Genomic DNA, 18030 nt, shown 5'->3' on the forward strand with positions numbered 1-18030 from the left:
CATTTCAAGGGTGACAGTATATGCAAAAGCAGGTAAATTACCTTCAGAGTCCATTTAAAGGTCAATCTCATTTTCTTTCAGTAACTAGTCAGACCCCTGGGACACCCTTACTAAGGTGGTTATGTGTTCCATTCTGTTTTCTTCAAGGAATCCCACCTTTTGTCTACAAATTTAGTTTTAACCAGTTACTATCTTTATTGCAACATCCTGTGACTAATTTATGCAAATAATTATAAATGTTTACATTTATTTCAGTTTGACTAAGTAAGAAACAGATTCGCAGGATAAGCTTGTCATCGATAATCGATAAGTTCACAAGCACCTGTAATGGATGGAGGGAAGTTCTTAGCCTAAAGGGAACGAGTCTGGCCTTGATTCTGACCTGTGACTACTCTAATGTGACCAATTTAAATTAAATTCTTCCTTGTTTATATCTACACACTGTAACCCTGAACAAAATCAGAAACACTTATCACGACACATGCTCTTTTGAGATATGTTGCATTATGTTCCGTAAGCACCTAACTTGACAACATTTGTCACACAGGTAGCACATTTTATTTGTGCAGCTGAACAAAATAGGTTGAAAGCACACACACAAAGTATTAAATGACCTGAATTCCAGATGGCTCACTTGCTCCATAAAGTAGCAGTATCTGCTGAGATGACTGTGGTACTGTAGTTTTTTCTCCTTACCAAATACATGCAGTAGGAAGTTTTCCTCTGCTCTTTTGTCATCTTCTTTGTTGCTCTCTTATTTCATGACCTCTGAGTTAATCCTTCTATTCTTCCTATTAGCAAGTTTAAGCAGGCAAACTTCAAACAGACTAGCGATGGGTCACAAGGTTTAATGGGTATGTAGATAATCATCTAAATTACATTTCTGGAACTGATGGGCCAGACAGGCTTAGAGAGTAACTTTACCAGCTTTCACTGTTAATCAGCAAGGATTGTGTGTCTCAGTACGTATCGGCCTCTGCCTGCCTCCCCGAGGGGCTGGGTCATACTGACTGATTAGCAAAGGCAGCTGCATCAGCTTTCTTCTCCCACAAAGTGTGTTATGGAGGCCCGAATGACTTGAAAGGCAAATGTGACCACAGCTCAAACACCAAGTGCTCTCTTCTCATCACTCTGGAATTGCTGGCCTTCCTCTTACAGATTATGATACTCGGCACAACAGTTGTTGCCAATTTTCATGACCTGTTAACACTTAGGAAGCCTCATGCTGAAGGCTTTTCTTTCACATCTATTGTGGTGTCATCAAGGGGAAAATTCAACAGGCTATTTCACATTTTCTGATGAATTTGAGAGCAGTGTATGAGGTGAACTGAAAAGCATACAGTAATTGAACTGTCAGTAGTGAATGCCCTGAATTTCAGCTTTGAAACATAAACTGTAGAGGCATAGGTAAAGAGAATAACAATCCTCTGTAGGATACAGACAGATTCTACAGCTACAGAAATAGTAATGAGTATGTACTGTGAACCTGATTTTCTCAGTGAAGATACTTACAAAGTAAAGTATATCAAATATGAGTGTCCTTTTTTCTTATATTAGTGGTGGTGTTTTATAACAACCTTGATTCCAAAAGGAGAAAGAGAAGTGGAGGAAGCCTATTGCCTTCCTGACTTTAGCAGAACATTGCCCTTCTGGTGTTAGGCTTATCTTGCATAGTAAATACCTCTCAATTAATCAATTTTTTGCTCTTTTTCAAGTTGTTAAACAAACACAAAACCAGATCAATTCGACTATAATTAGCCACACAATAAGCTTTCACTGTCTTTCTTAGGAGCAACATAGGCAAACACCAGCACCCGTTAAAACAGTAGAAACTGTTTCATGTATTTATAACTCTATATAGAAAAGAATCAGACTAACCAGCTAATGAGTTAAATAATTTTCTATTTTGGATCTCAATTAAGAACATTCTGCAACAAGAAACTACTGAGGAACAAAAGAAAATAATCAAGAACGTGGATTTTCTTAATTGCCTCTTGAACTTTGACAAAGGAAGTTGGCTTCTGACTTTCCAAGGTTTTCATAGATGAAACCATGAAACATCTGTGGCCCTATAACTACTTCTGACTGACATTAGAATGACAAATTAGGCTAAATACTTCTATAATTTTCTGGTCCATGAAGCATGCCACTTCTCAAGCTTCTAAACGAAGGTGACCAAACTTTCCACTTTATCTGGGATAGGCCCAGAATGCAAGGACTGCCCCACATTGTGATAAAACCTTCAGGTCTCGGTTTTGTTTCAAGTATTCACTGACACATGAGTTTACCCCATTTCCCAGCATTCGTGTGGCAGACTGTTACCCGCTCTTGATGCCACAGCATCATTGGCTCTTTGAATGAGAACAAAAATGGTCAAACCTTATGCCACATCATGAAACCTGCAGCAGGATTTCAGTCATGTCACATCCTATTTACCAACACAATGCACAGGGAGAATTATCTGAATTTCAAATATGCATTGTGAGCATATAGCCAGAAGAGGTGATAGCCTTTACACAGCACAACAATAAATCACATCAGTATCCATTGTTCTATTGTACCATATGACTGACTTGCAGAACTAACGTTTTTGCTTTTATTTATCAACTCAGAATTCTAAGATTATTATTAAAAGACCAGAAAAATTACTGTGAAGAGTTATGGATTCATTACTGTGACTTATCAGACTTCCTCTTGTATCATCTTCGTAACAACCTATACACTCTACTTCACATTACAGCTTTCTAATGGCAAAATCTCACCAATAAATTCCACTAGCATCAAAAGCTGAGATAATCAAAGAAGAGCTATTATTTCTGGAGATGTGATAGTAGGCATACTTTCTTTTCTGCAGACTCATTTTTTGACCCCATGTGCTAATAAAATAACTCTAGTTAGGTCAGATCCAAAGTACATTGAAGTCAGTGGGAGCCTTTTGCCTGTTCAAAGGGCTTGGATTAGGGATATTTTTCTCTTCTTTTACTATTATACACATCACAAAAATGGGTACGGAATCTTATTAAGTCCAAATGACGATCCGCTTGGAGAGTGTCAGAACTAGAAGAGCTGAGGTGTACTTGCACAACTGTGCACTAAGTAACATGCAACTTTTCTGTGCCCTAAACTTGTTACTAGACAGTTTTACCATGCACACCTGATGATACGTCTATGAGCAAGACAGAAAGTCTTGCAGCTCAGGTACCAAAAACAACGAGACCACATTAACACGGACGTGGACTGGCCATGGTGCCATGCAGCTTGTGGCACCTTGTTTATTCCCTGTGCTTGCACCAGCTTGCTCATGGCCAGCACAAGTAGCTCCAGAGCACTCTACTGTCACATCAGCAATTTAATTAATGCTGCCATTCACAAAAAAAAAAAAAAAAAAAAGTATCTGAGGCACCACAGAGCACTGGTGCATAGCACAAAGCTACTGAAGTTTAACCTTATAACAATGTTTGCTCCAATACAAAATGCAATGACCATTTATTTAAAAAAATGCATGCACAACATATACTTTGCAAAATATAGCTTTGCCCGTATACATGAACTGATTTGTCTGCGTTTTATAAACTGGTAGTCTGATCATGGTTGTAACACTTTCTGTGCTGTCATATAGTGCAATTTGTTTCTAATTAATGAACTTTCTCTCCATGAATCAGGTACATTGGCAGAATGCAACCACTGACATGGCTCTTTACCCAAAACTTAAGCTAACTTTTTCAGTGAGGCTTAAGAAACTTTTTCTTCCTCCCCACCCCCTTCTATTATTGTACTTTTAAATGTGTCATTGCAACTTCCTGAAGCTCATAAAGCAGAACTGCTTAACTCATACTTTGAGGTTCTCATATTTCTGCAGCTCATCCAAAAACTTGTAAGACTTTACACTTTACTGGGAAGTTAATTATCCTGATATTGGAAGCATGGAAAAATCACAGAATCACAGTATAATAGAAGGTTGGGGTTGGAAGGGACCTCTGAAGATCATCTAGTCCAACCCACCTGCTAAAGTAGGTTCATCTAGAGCAGATTGCACAGGAATGTGTCCAGGCGGATTTTGAATGTCTCCAGAAAAGGAGACTCCACTACCTCTCTGGGCAGCCTGTTCCACTCTCAAAGTAAAGAAGTTTCTCCTCATATTTAGATGGAACTTCCCATGTTTCAGTTTGCACCCATTGCCCCTCCTACTGTCACTGGGCACCACTGAAAAGAGTCTGGTCCCATCCTCTTGACACCCACCTTGAGATAGTTATAAGCATTGATAAGATCCCCTCTCAGCCTTCTCAGCCCTCTCAGCCTTTCCTTGTAAGAAAGATGCTCTAGTCCAGTTATGGCCTACACTCTGACTCCCTAATTTAATGTAGTTAATGTAGGCAATCTGAAGCCTGAAAAGCAAGAGCTTGGCACACCAGATGGCCTAAGCTAGGTTCCATGTGGTATCAAGGAGAAACAACGACTGCTAGAGAGTCACAAAGAGTCCCTATGTCAATCATATGCATCTCTCCAGAGATCTCAGGTGCCTTCACAAGGTGATGCGGTGCTCCTGAACACTGGGGAGGACGGTACCCAGAGATGGCTGACAGTCCTCAGTACAGCATACAGTAGGGGTGTCAAACTCATTTTCACCGGGGGCCGCATCAGCCTCGCAGTTGACTTCAAAGGGCCAAATGTCATTTTAGGATTGTATAAATGTAGGAGTAGTTACGTTTTTACAGTCTCAAAATGACATTTGGCCCTTTGAAGGCAACTGTGAGGCTGATGTGTCCCCCGGTGAAAATGAGTTTGGCACCCCTGGCATACAGGGTGCATCTCAAGAGCACCCAGCTGAGGGCCACAGGCTGGGAGCTGCCTCTGCCTGCCCAGGGCCCGGCTCTGGCACTGCACTCTTGCCGGCAGGGGTAGCCAGATGGAGTCAACCTTCCTGTGGTTAGTCAGGCTGGGTCAGGAGCCCCCCAAGCCCTCAGCCCCCAGGCTGGCCTCAGACTGACACGATGCCAGCACCTCACTCCCCCTTTTCCCTGAAGGGCTCTAACCATCAAGCTGTACCTCTCCTGCCCAAGGTGCGCCACAATTCAGAAACTCATGGAGAAGCCTCTGTGGAGGGTAGGGAGAAGAAACAAGAACAAGCACAAAAAAGCATTTACTACACGGAGTGTTCTGCAGAAGTTACTACTACCAGTTCTCTAGCAAAATGTAATTGATTCCAGTAGTGCTACTGGGCCAGCATTATATTGAAATAATAATTTTTAAAAAAAAAAGAGCAAATAAAGGGCGTGAATGGAAATCTGTTCTAAATATGTGGGGTGATTGCCTGATAATGCAAACAAAAGCCCCATAGCTAAAAAGGATTATATAAACCCAGCATTTTTTAGTAAGTTTTTCCAGAGAACAGTTTCCTCCAAGGAGCGAAACTGCCTATCCTGTATTTGCTGTTGTCTGTCTCCTTTCACAGCCACCCACAACGGTTCACTGCTGTTGTTTAAAAATACACTTCAGTCCTGCGGTTAAAGGCAGGGAATCAGAAAAACCTGGGTCTAGTCCAGTCTGTACTGGCAGTCCTTGATGGACTCAGAGATAGCACTGTATCTACAGAATCTGCACCCATAGCACTGTGTCTGTCTCAGCTCTCCCCATCTTGCAGCACCCTAAGAGCAGGAACTGCAAGGCAACTCTCAGGTTGAAATGTCCAACGATACACCCCACTAGGATGGGATCTTGTTCACCAGTTGCAATCATATGGGTCAGGATTCGGCTCCCTAGCATTTTTAGTCATGCAATTATGAGTTTCTGCTTGGTTAGTTCCCAGGCAGATCTTCATCTTCCGTATCTGTAAGGTGTCATGCATATCCATGAGATGACAAAAGTAATTGCATGAAGGGGGAGAACACCCTCAACACACAAAATAATTAAATAGCTCTGTCATGGCATTGAGGTTTATCTTTTTGTTCCTCACATAATGATATACTAATTACATTTTTCTATAGCAGCATAATAGCAAAATAACCCTTCAAGTCAAGAGTCACCTGATGTGAGTGTCTGGAATGGAGGGATGTTCCGAGTAAGACTCTGCTAAACTGCAAACAGAGAGAAGAGGGAAAGGAGGGAGAGAAGACACTAAATTTTCCATTGCTGAGGTAGGAGATGCTACAAACTACCCTAGCTGGTGTTAATAACTTCAGTGGTGATGAAGAATGTTATCATTCCTGATTCAAGAATTTCTTAACTCTAAGAGTGCTGCCCAAGGAAAGGGAGCACAGGAAAAATGAAGGCTGAAAGCTGCCTAAAAAATTGTTTCTCTTAAAGGGCTAATTACTGCAGCAACCTAATACTTCCTCTGCCTAATGATCATAAACAAAATTAATTCATTGGTGTCATCTCAGTCATTATTGGTTTAAAATTGTTGAATTACTGAATCAGCATTCACGTGGCTTGTCCCAAAGCACTCGTGGCAAGTTATCCATCAGTGATCTGTGTAATACACCATTTACCATGTACAATGCATCATAATAATGACAAATGTAGCTGCTGAATGGAAACATCCACTCTCTTCAGCCTCTGCCTGATACTGCTGGAGACATTTCCTGGACAGTACCTGGTATTAATCTTGTATCACATGTTAAACAGGAAACTTAGCTATACAGAGAAGAATAAGCACAACTAATACAAAATTAGGAGTGCAAGCAAGATGCAGTAAACTGGAAGACTATATGCTTTTATCCAGGCAGCTGGACCCAACATGGAGTTGAGCCTTAAATTTTGGGTGCTGTAACGTGGCATCCCCAAAATGCTGGAAAGTACGTTGATGGTCCCAGTCAAGCACAGCCTACTGGCGACACAGGATGAAACTGTAAAGCAAGTTTTCATCCCATATTTAGAGAAAGAGATGACTAAGTAGAAGCACAGCCAAACTCATTCTTTTGCTGATTCTTCCCACCTTATGCCCTAGTTGTGCCCATTTTCTCTCTGTGGCCTGTTCAGGGCCTGGCAGATGTCTGACAGTAAACAGCAATTGTGGGAATCTGTCATTACCAGATGATAGTGCAGATTGTGTTCAAAGTCAGCTGTGTAGGTGAAAGAAGGGAGTGCTTGGTTTCTAGAGGCAACCCAGGGTGTTACACTAATTCCCCCAAAGGACAGATCTATGCTCCATTCAGCTTTTGAGACCTTTCCTTAAAGCAACAGATACTAGCTGCTAAGATACCAGCCTAACAGCTCCATCTATGATATTTAGATCCAAAAGGAGGTCAGAACGGAACAGCATAAATGTAGAGAAGATCCATAAAAATGGTTAATTATTCCTCTGATTTATCTACAAAGCAATGCTTTAAATAACAAAAAAATCTTTCCTATAATTAAGAAAACATGGCAAACCTTCTTTCCTGAGTGGTATAGGCGTGGATGAAGCCAGAATATGCTAACTTAACAAAACATTTTGTTCTGAGATACACACAGTAATTAACAATTTACTTGCAAATTAGCTCAGGGTATTTATTATGTACACCTCTATCTTCTACATCTTCATAAATACACTCCTTAGAAGCACCAAGTTGTGTTATAGATTTAGGCGTTTGTTCACTTTATACTTACAGTGAAAGTTAATCTTACACCCCTCGATTTTTAGATCCTTTTAAAAATTTCAAAGAGTTTTTAGATTTTCCCGAGCTGTTTTTTTGACTATGAATATTTAGGAAAATTACTAACAATTTTAGCAGTTTATGCAAGTGAATTCACTCACAAACATTGCCTGGCATATATAATTGAAGAGAACTTAGCCTTAAGTTTCTGTCAGGACAGGTGCTCCAACAATGTAATTTGGAATGGCTCCCCTGAAATTAATTGAACCATGTTGACATTCAGCAGTTGAAGATACAGGTTCTCACCTTCCTTTTTACAGCAGCCCTCTCTCTACTAGCTATCTAAGCATTATGTGGCTTTCATCTGAAATGCCTCTAATTTAACAATGTATTCTGTTTGCTACATATTTGCTCCTCAAGGTTATGTGAACACTGATTCGTCTGTTCTGGTGAGTGGGTTGCAGGCATACAAACCAGAAAATAAAGTACGCCTTATTTAATAGATAAATAGCAATGAAAATGTACTTCTAGTGTTTTGTGCATTTCATCCCTAAATCCCATCTACAATTTCTGAACATGAAGCTCCTGCTTACTTAAAGCCAGGTCTCTGTTGTTTTCTGCACAGCTATAACTATTAATGTTCACTTGCAAGAGCTTTAAACCCAATCTCAATAAGAATTTCTTTCATGAAGAAAGCAAAGCTGCCTTAAGCGGCACTCACTGCCACTCACCTGTGCCCAGCTGCTCATTCCTGCCCCTTCACCTACCCCTTCCCTGGTGTTAACGCAGAGCAACTGGGAACCTTATCCTAGAAACTAGCCCACTAGAACAAAAGTGTTCTCTCATCTGGTTCATGAATAGCTGCAGGCAGGGAGAGGGATGCTAATGTTGGCATTACTCCTGGAAAAAATGACTTGTCATACTATGCTCTCACCAGTGTTTCTGAAGAAAATTTGAAGTATAGGCTTGAGTATTTCAAATTTAGTAATGAGTATGCTTTTTGCTTGTCTCAGCCACTTTCTCCTTGAAAATAGCTAGTATTCAGGACTGCAAAATAACTGAGATCTACACTACTATAAAATTCAAATTTTAATCTCTTTGAATCAAATAACCTTCTTTGAATCAAAGCATCTGCTTTTGAAGAAAATATATCCTTTTCTTTATACAGCAAAAGAAAAAAAACAGACAAACTATTTTTTTAAGTTTGGGGCATTTTTTGTTGTTTTCTAAAAAATTCAAAACCACTGAAAAAATTCTCATCAGTTCTAGATCTGAGAAGACTAAAGAATGCAATGCAGGACTGCTCCCATAATTGATATTCTTTGATTCTCTGAAAGGGACATAAACTCACTTTGCAAATAAGATACCAACTGGTTGCTGATACAATTAAGCTGTGTATTCAGTTCCAGGGATGCACTTTCTGTGCATCTCCAGCAAGACACTCAGACGCAGAACTACCAAGGAGCTTAGCTGCTGCTACAACATCCACTACAAAACTAAGAGTCTGCACATGGCATCTGCAATGACCTAAGGATGGGTGGTTTTCAATGGGGATCACACTGAATCTAGTGCAGCTAATGGGAAATAATGAAGAGACTAATGTGCTTCAGGCCTGTCCTACTGTAGGACAAGTTCTTTGTTTCTCTCCTAAGCTTATTTGGTTGCTTTGGTTTTGTTTGGTTTTTTTTATTTTTATTCTATGGACTTTATTTAATTTCTGCAAGGTTCTTTGAAATCTTTGCATGAAAGCACTAGACAAAGAGTGAACTCTTGCTTCTATAATTGACAGTTTTTATTTCTACTGTCTGGTATGAAAGGCATTCTAACTGTAATAGCACACAGTTTAAAATGAAGTAAAAACATTTTATTTTCCTTGGAAAATTTATAACTTGAACTGAAAAATTATAAATATTCTCATATCTTACATTAAAGAAATGAAATTACTTTTTGTTTTAAAAGGCTTCTTCCATTCTAAGAGATTTTCTCCTCTCTACCCCTCAAAGACTATAGTAAAGGTAAATATAGTTGTTATTATCAGGCCAAAGTCTTAATTGCTTTTTCATCAATGGAAGTTTAGTAGGCAGAAAGGTAAATCAATATCTTGTTGCTGGCATCTTTTTGCCAGCTGCATTGGCGTTACAGAGTCAGCAACACTATACCAGTATCTCATTATCAGCTCTTTTGGACTGCTTATGCTATCTGGACTATAGGAAATGAATATGATTAAAGGGCTTATAAAAATATAAGGGATAAAAGTAGTTAAGAATAAGGTGTTCTGTAAAAATCAGGAAAGTTTTCAAAGCTGTTGTCCTTTAAGTCCATTCACTCAGACCTGAGAAAGCTGCAGGACAGCCCACTGTGCTGCACTGATTCTAGAAAGTACTTTTTCATATTTTGTGCAAATGCACAGACAAAGAGAATGATACACGCTATGGCTATAAAATTTAATATTAGCTATCTATTACTTAAAATGGAAATGCAGAGCCAAATAAATAACTGTATTACTAAAACACAAAAAAAAAAAAAAAGAGAGACCAAAAAAACATGTGGTGGCAGAACACTATAGATACAAAAGTTCACGGTGTCAAAGAAGGTTCCCTAAACACTTCGCCAGGTACTTTCCATGACTGCAACAAGGCAAAGATTAACAATCAAAGAAAGATGTAGCATCCACACATTTCTAGTAAGGCATAGATAAATCTGTTTGCATTTTAAAGATAATGGGCAGTGCAAGAATGAGTAAAATATTTTGTTCTTTATGACAGTGTGTACAGAGTCTGGGATCTTTCACTGGAGGGTAATGCTGATATCCCTGTCTTAAGAGCTCACTGTTTTCTGCCACTTGCTTTGTATTCTGCCTATCTTGATGTCACAGCTTCACAGGGGATAATGAGATGGCACCACTCCTCTCAAGGATGCTTCATTTTAATATTGTCAATAATTTCATACAACTAAGTTAAAGCACAAACCAATAACCTCTCTGCAGTCCAAGCAACACTGTCAGAATGCAGAACACACGGTGAGAGGCAAGCAAAGCTGCTGAAGGTGCTATGGTGATGCCACAGTTTATCCCTCGCTAATTTGGTTTTAATGAGGATATTAGAGCTGCTATCAAAAAGTAGAGAGGACAATAATTTTTCCCCTTTGAGGGGCTGCAAGGCTTGGAACTGCACACTTCTTAACTCAATAGCCTTGAAATTAATCCAGGATTATTCAACTGCATGAGAATTGTTAGAAGACTGGAAACAACATCCCACACTGTCTTTTTATTGTAACCTTCCTTATAGTATCATCTTGCAGTGAAACCTGAATATCCTAATGGGATTAAACATAAAAGAAGGTCAGGAAAAAAAAAGTTGCTGGATTAGAATTTTAGCTGAAGCTTTCTGTGAGAAAGACCACACCACTGTCAGTGACCTTTCTCTCCCCATGTGTGATCCCAGTTGTGCCTAGTCAAGTGTCCAAAGGAGACTCCATCAGTTCATGCTGCATTTATCCTTTTGCTCCTAAAACAGGTGTCTCGTTACTAAGAGAACAAGCATTCATGTCATTGATTAGGGTGTATTAACCCCCCTGCAAGAACACATAATGTTCCCTGGTATGAAAAGCAAAATGTAACGATTCTATTTAAGACCTAAATTTTGTATTGACAAAAAAACCCACTCTAAACAAAAGGCATATAAATTATGTTTAGCAAATATGGGAGAAAGGAAAAAAATGCAGGCTCTTGAGCATTTTAGAATGCCATTTCTATCTCCAGCTCCAGTCTTTGTTTGTTTTTCAAATGCACTCTTTGATAAGTTTGCCTTTAACATATCTAAAAAAAATATTGTTTTAGAATATCATACTGTATCTTCACAGCTCTCATTAGATACTGCAAGAATGCTTTTCATCTCACTTTTACTCTAAACTCTTGAAGTCCTCCCTAATTCTAAACAATTATATTAATTAGAGTAGTTATTCACAGAGGAGCAGAAAACTGAGCTCAATCAAAAGAAACTTCTAAAACATTTTTCATTTTTATCATTCTAGATCTCTCTGCCTTCACAGCGCTTCAAAGATTCATACACAGTCTCAGAAATGATATCATAAGACATTAACAACAGCATAAACTCTAGTGTGGGAGGATGTGTATGAGGTTGAATTTCTGTTCCTACATCCAGACACATACCTTAAATCGGGTGATAAGAGGAGCTTTCCTCACATCTTCCCAGCCAGTGTGTTCTCCTAGTAGTTTAACATCAGCTCAACCTATTGCTACACTGCTTTTCATACTAATTCACACCTAAGGTGTTAAGCTAATTGTTGAACACCTGAACTGAAATCTTAGGTATTTTATGTTTACATCAACTGTAAGATCTAGTGCTGAGCCAGTACAAAGAGCAAGAAGATGATCCTTGACCTTTTGGGCTTCTAAGATAAGTGTAAGAGAAGAGACAACAAATAGGTAAATTGCCAGACAGCACCATAATCGGGTATTCAGATCAACAAGCAGCAGGCTATGACTACTACAAGCATTTTCTCTGACAGTTCTGATTTTCAGATTGAGATAATTATTGTCAACATACAATTTGCTATCAACATTTATAATCTCTTTGGCTCCTGTTGTAAGTTTCAGTACTTATTTCTCCACAATAAAAAAAAAAAATCCCTGTTGATCTGTCCCATCACGTAAACTGCTCTGCCTTCTCCCATCCTGGTCTCCCAGCATCTTCTGAAGTATATAGAAAGAGAGCAGAGAAGGAAAACAAGTTTCACAAAAATGATATATTGATATATAAAGATCTTCATAAAGAAGATAAAGAGAGCATTCCACATTTTACATGGCTGACTGGATGACAGTTTGAACACTATGGTTTTGAAAATCCTGCTTCATGGTTGCAGAACTAATAGTGATGAAACATATTCCTCTGGAATGCTCCAATATTTAGAATGAGCTCACCAAATCTTTTAATCTGCCTAAAATCCCACAGGCAAAAGCACTGCCCTTCATTGTGATTTACCATGTCGCTTCCCTCTTTGAATTGACTGGCTTATCTTTGTCCACCATATCAAGTCTCAATTTTTAGTCCCCAAACTCTGGAATTCAAACAGCTCTGCTCCAGCCTGTGTCCCAGGTTTTCTATCTTATGAAGAATACCTTTATCACTGTCGTTTCACTAACTGAAAGCTTCATTGTTCCTTCCTTTCATTATCTTCCTTTCAATTTCATGTATAATGCAGCCCAAGGCCCTCCTCGACCTGTCGCTTCCTAAGCCCTGTTGGACAGACTTTTTTTCATTCAGGACACCCACTGCTTCCTAAGGATTGTTATTTGTTAGGAGTATTTGATTTGCTTTCCCAGACTTATACCTGGATAATTGTGATGTAGGTGACAATCATCACTTCCTTCAGAGTCATCAGTGGGTTTTTTCCATTGTGTTTTTTGTTCTTCTAGAATAAACACTTTTCTTTCGTAAATTATGTAGCAGCATTTGTCTGGAACAGTGATAAACACACTGTCATAATAAATATCTTTTCTGGTAAAACAAATTCCACGGTTCCATTGTCATAGATAGACAGTTATGACCACTGCAGTCTGCCCACTGCACAGGGACTGTATTCTCACAGGCAAACAACAGCTCTCTGATGAGTGAGGTTTTGGCTGACTAAAGTAAGGATTAACTAACCTGAAGCTCTCAAATACATGGTAATTGTCACAGGTACTTATGCTGGGCTTACTTTTTATATCCAGAAAGCTGTGTAAATGCTGTATTTCATACAATTATAGCATTTAGAACTCAGATTCTAATCTCACCAAAACTGACGCTACACCTGCTACAGAAACCAGTTAAATTCACTATTAATTTCTATAGCAGAAGAAAATAGAGACAATACCTGCACAAATCCACACATCACATAGTCATCAAACAAAGGCAAACTAGGGCGGTCCTCTCGATAAATTGTGATTTTGTAGCTGCTCACAACCTGAGGACTGGGCTGAGAATCATCTGTTACGAGAACAATGACTTTGTTCAATCCAAGGCCAAGCGGGTAGTTAGCAATTCTGCAAGGCAAAACAGGAAAGAAGAGGAATAAACACTAAAGAAACAAAGATTTACACTACTTTATCTATGGCAGATAGACTTGACTTGCTCCTTGAGGCTTCTATTGCTAACATTTTTTTCTCTTACAAAATACATATGATTTTAAACAAAAAACAGTGTAAAATAAGAATTGTAACAATTTTACAATTCTTTTCAGAACACAAAGTACAGTGAAACTAAGTGAAAACAGCTTCAGTGGCAGTGGCAACAATTCTGACAAGAAATCTCTGAATGAAGCCACTAGGGACAACAACTCCTGGCAGGTCCAAGTTCATGGTGAAGTCAGCAGGGAGACAAACAAGATCAGAGGTGTCAGCTAGCTGTTGAAGTTGTCCACTAGACAAATATGACAGAGTCCCAAATGAACTACTCAGAGTGAGAGATGAGAGCAAAGCTGGACTGTGCTTTTCCTCCCTTGGCAGGAAAAAGAGAAATGCTGACAGACACAGAACGTGCACATCCAGAGCTTTTATTTTTCTATTTAAAGGACATATTGCTATTCTGTTTTCCTTTTACAAAGAAGAAATCTCCTAAGTTTTTCACGTGTATCTGTGTTGACTGCTAAGGCAGTTTAACATTGAAACACTAAAATGTTGGGTGGAAGAATTTTACAGGAGCTTCTTTTGAAATTATTGTTGTGGTTTAACCCAAACTAGCAATACAACCATGATAGGTGCTCACTCACCCCGCTCCCCCTCCACCCCCAATAGGGGAGAGAATCAAAAGGGAAGGGAGGAACATGGATTAAATAAACACAGTTTAATAATAAAATACTAATACACTACTAGTAAATACATATATAAAATAAAAGATACTCAATGCAATTCCTCATGAACTCCATCCACACTGAGCAGTCAGTGCCAGGAAGCAGCACCTGGTCCCAAACAGCTGATCCCATTAGAGAGAAAAAAAGGAAAAAGGCAGAAAGGCACAGAGTCCTCTGCAAAATGACAGGATAGCAAAAGGCTGAACTAAAGAAATTCCCAAACAGAACTCTCCTGAACAGGTCTCCAAGAGCAAAGAGAACACAAGAGAAAGACTGAAAGATCCTGACTCCCTTTAAATAATTAGCATGATACTAAGGGGATGGAATCCTCTTATTGGTCAGTCTGGATGTCAATCAAGCTCTGCCCCATCCATGCCCCCCTTCCTCGATGCCTCACACCTGTGGGCAGAGCACTCAGAATGTCCTTGGCTCTCAGACCAGAGCAATTAAAAACATTAACTCTGTACTCGGGTGTTATCTCTTGTTCTCAAATTAAGTGCAAATAACGACCGTGCTACCTATGAAAAAACAAGGTTTCTAACTGCATGAAGAAAATTAACTCATTCTGTCAAACCAGTACAATGACAAATCGAGACTAATTTTTTATTGAAAATACGGGAAGCAAATTAGGCATTAGATCAGTAAAAACTGCACAGACTGCCTAGTTATTAGCAGACATTCCAGGTCAAAATGTCTGCTTCATAGTCAAAAGACGGTGTGTGACAGGCACTTCATGTCATGAAGCAAAGCTACCTCTGTGACGATTAAGGATTGTTTCTGAATTTCGCAAATAATTGTCCCTGCTCTCCCTTTTATCCACTCACTAATGGTTACATGTAAATAGGCCAGTTCTCTGTTTCTGAGGTACCTGATCCAGGAAACACTTTTTGTCCTTCCCAACATCCAAAACAAAGTCATGCCTAAAATGCCTACTGGGATTGTTGCTGACACATGCTGCTGTCTGTGAGAGAGCTGGTTGGGAAAGCAAAAACTGTGCCAGGAATCAGCAATTAAACATCATGGATGATTGTGAATCAGTCTCAAACCTGATATTTAGTGATGACTTTTTTCTCTCCCTTATCATCCAGCTCTATACTTCTCTAAAAGATCAGATAACCTGGAGCTCTTGCTGACAACAAGACAACCAGCTTAGTGGATGAGGGAAAGGTTGTGGATGTTGTTTACCTGGACTTTAGTAAAGCCTTTGACACTTTCCCACAGCGTTTTCCTGGAGAAACTGGCTGCTCATGGCTTGGACAGGCATACTCTTTGCTGGGTAAAAAACTGGCTGGATGGCTGGGCCCAAAGAGTTGTGGTGAACAAAGTCAAATCCAGTTGGTGGCCTATCACGAGTGGTGTTCCTCAGGGCTTAGTATTGGGGCCAGTTCTGTTTAATATCTTTATCAATGATCTGGCTGAGGGGATCAAGTGCACCCTCAGTAAGTTTGTAGATGACACCAAGATGAGTGGGAATGTTGATCTGCTTGAAGGTAAGAAGGCTCTACAGAGGGATCTGGACAGCCTGGATCAATGGGCCAAGGCCAATTATATGAGGTTCAAGGCCAAGTGCCAGGTCCTGCACTTGGGTCACAACAACCCCAGGCAGCGCTACAGGCTCGGAGAAGAGTGGCTGGAAAGCTGCCCAGTGGAAAAGGACCTGGGGAGTGTTGGTCAACATCTGGCTGAACATCAGCCAGCAGTGTGCCCAGGTGGCCAAGAAGGCCAACAGCATCCTGGCTTGTATCAGAAATAGTGTGTCCAGCAGGACCAAGGAAGTGATTGTTGCCCTGTACTCAACACTGCTCAGGCTGCACCTCAAATCCTGTGTTCAGTTTTGGGCCCCTCACTACAAGAAAGACTTTGAGATGCTGGAGAGCATTCAGAGAAGAGCAACAAAGCTGGTGATGAGAGGTTTGGTGCACAAGACTTATGAGGAGTGGCTGAGGAATCTGGGGTGGCTTAGTCTGAAGAAAACGAGGCTGAGGGGAAACCTTATCACTCTCTATGGCTGCCTGAAGTGAGGTGGGTATCCATCTCTTCTCCCAAGTAACAAGTGATAGGACAAGAGGAAACAGCCTCAAGTTGTGCCACAGGAGGTTTAGATTGGATAACAGGAAAAACTTCTTCACTGAAAGGGTTGTCAAGCATTGGAACAGGCTGCCCAAGGAAGTGGTTGAGTCAACATCCAAGACATACAGATGTGTCACTTAGGGACATGGTTTAGTGAGGGACTTGGCAGTGTTAGATTAACAATTGGACTCAATCTTCAGGGTATTTTCCAACCTAAATTATTGCATGGCAATCCCTGATAGTATAATTCTGATGAAAATGGGTCATTCTGAATGAGTAAATTTGAATTTATTTCTTTTTTTGATCCCAGTTGCCCTTCTCTGACCCATGTGAGCAGACTGCTGGCTGGGGGACCAAGTCCAGTGGAGCAGTAGCTTAGGCCATAGTGCAAAATCAAGGCCTGGATGTGAAAGCTCAAATTCTTCACTATCTACTGTGTGCAGTGTAATGATGGTCTGTTCCCACTCAGCTTTGATGGTGTCCATGACTGGAGAAGCTGACGGAGATGTTAACAACTGCACTCCATTAAGCTAGGGTTAATTATGACTTGAGAACATATTACCGTTGCCTTTAGGACATTGACAAAGAAATACAAATTTCAGAGTGTTGAACTCCCTCCAACTTTCCTGTGACTAATTTATAGGCATTCAGTGCTTTTGGAAACACAAAACAATTCTGTAACATTCTGATATATTTCCAAAGTTAAGGACACTTTAAGTTTTTTACACTCATATTTTGTCACTCATACCTTGGTCCTTTCTTGTCATCAAGGTGTACTTGGCATCGACAGTTAGATGGTTCTGCTCCTATCTTCACTGTCACCATGTCGAATGGCACTTCTGCATAGTATTCCTTGATCTTTGGATTAAATTGCGGATTCAAGTCCAGCTGTGGGCTGGTGAAGATCTGCCTGATATGAGATAGGGTATCTTTATCTGTTCCAAGAAGGCATCAAAGAAAAAACTGTGAAATGTATGAACATTTTTAGATAACATGTGGCAGATTGATAACATGTACAGTGGCAAGATTTTTAATGCTTGGTCACTCTGAGACTGATAATCCTGCTGCAAGGTCTTAATGGAGTTTGTATTGTCACTTGAGAGAAGTTTTTAGACCCTGGAGGGATTTTAGTAATTCAGTGCTCAATTACTCTAGTCATAGTCACAAAACTCAAAGTCTGAATAAGCCTTTGAAAATGCAAGGATTAGGTCTGGGAGATCCTGTCTCCAGCTGGTTAGCTGAAACTTAAAGAAGAGTTAGGCCAAAATTCACAACCTACTTAGGTACCAGCCTGTGTACAGGGTTTATGTACATGTGCAATTTCCAATAAAAATCAAAATAAGTTAGACATACTGTTCATAAGAACAAGTCACATGGAGATATCTAGACCCATAGGGTCATTTGCAGTACAGCTTGAAGGATGTTATATTAACATTCCTAAATCAACAAACTCTAGCTCCTTCCCTGTGTATAAAATCTCCACAATCAAATCCTATTTGCTCAAATGTATCATTTATTTAGTAGTGTTTGCCAA

General features: G+C 39.8%; 1 protein-coding gene across 3 annotated transcripts in view; it reads right to left on the reverse strand.

Annotated features, from left to right (window-relative positions):
• Positions 1 to 18030, reverse strand: part of CPED1 (cadherin like and PC-esterase domain containing 1) — a 151334-nt gene that overhangs the window by 56295 nt on the left and 77009 nt on the right. For all 3 annotated transcript variants that reach the window (XM_065632070.1, XM_065632078.1, XM_065632061.1), the window contains 2 exons: positions 17245 to 17431; positions 13452 to 13620 (listed from right to left, as the gene is read on the reverse strand). In XM_065632070.1, coding sequence (XP_065488142.1) covers positions 13452 to 13620; positions 17245 to 17431 — 356 coding nt within the window. The remainder of the gene's footprint in view (positions 1 to 13451; positions 13621 to 17244; positions 17432 to 18030) is intronic.

The sequence above is a fragment of the Caloenas nicobarica genome, chromosome 1 (genome assembly GCF_036013445.1).
Source record: "Caloenas nicobarica isolate bCalNic1 chromosome 1, bCalNic1.hap1, whole genome shotgun sequence".
NCBI lineage: Eukaryota > Metazoa > Chordata > Aves > Columbiformes > Columbidae > Caloenas > Caloenas nicobarica.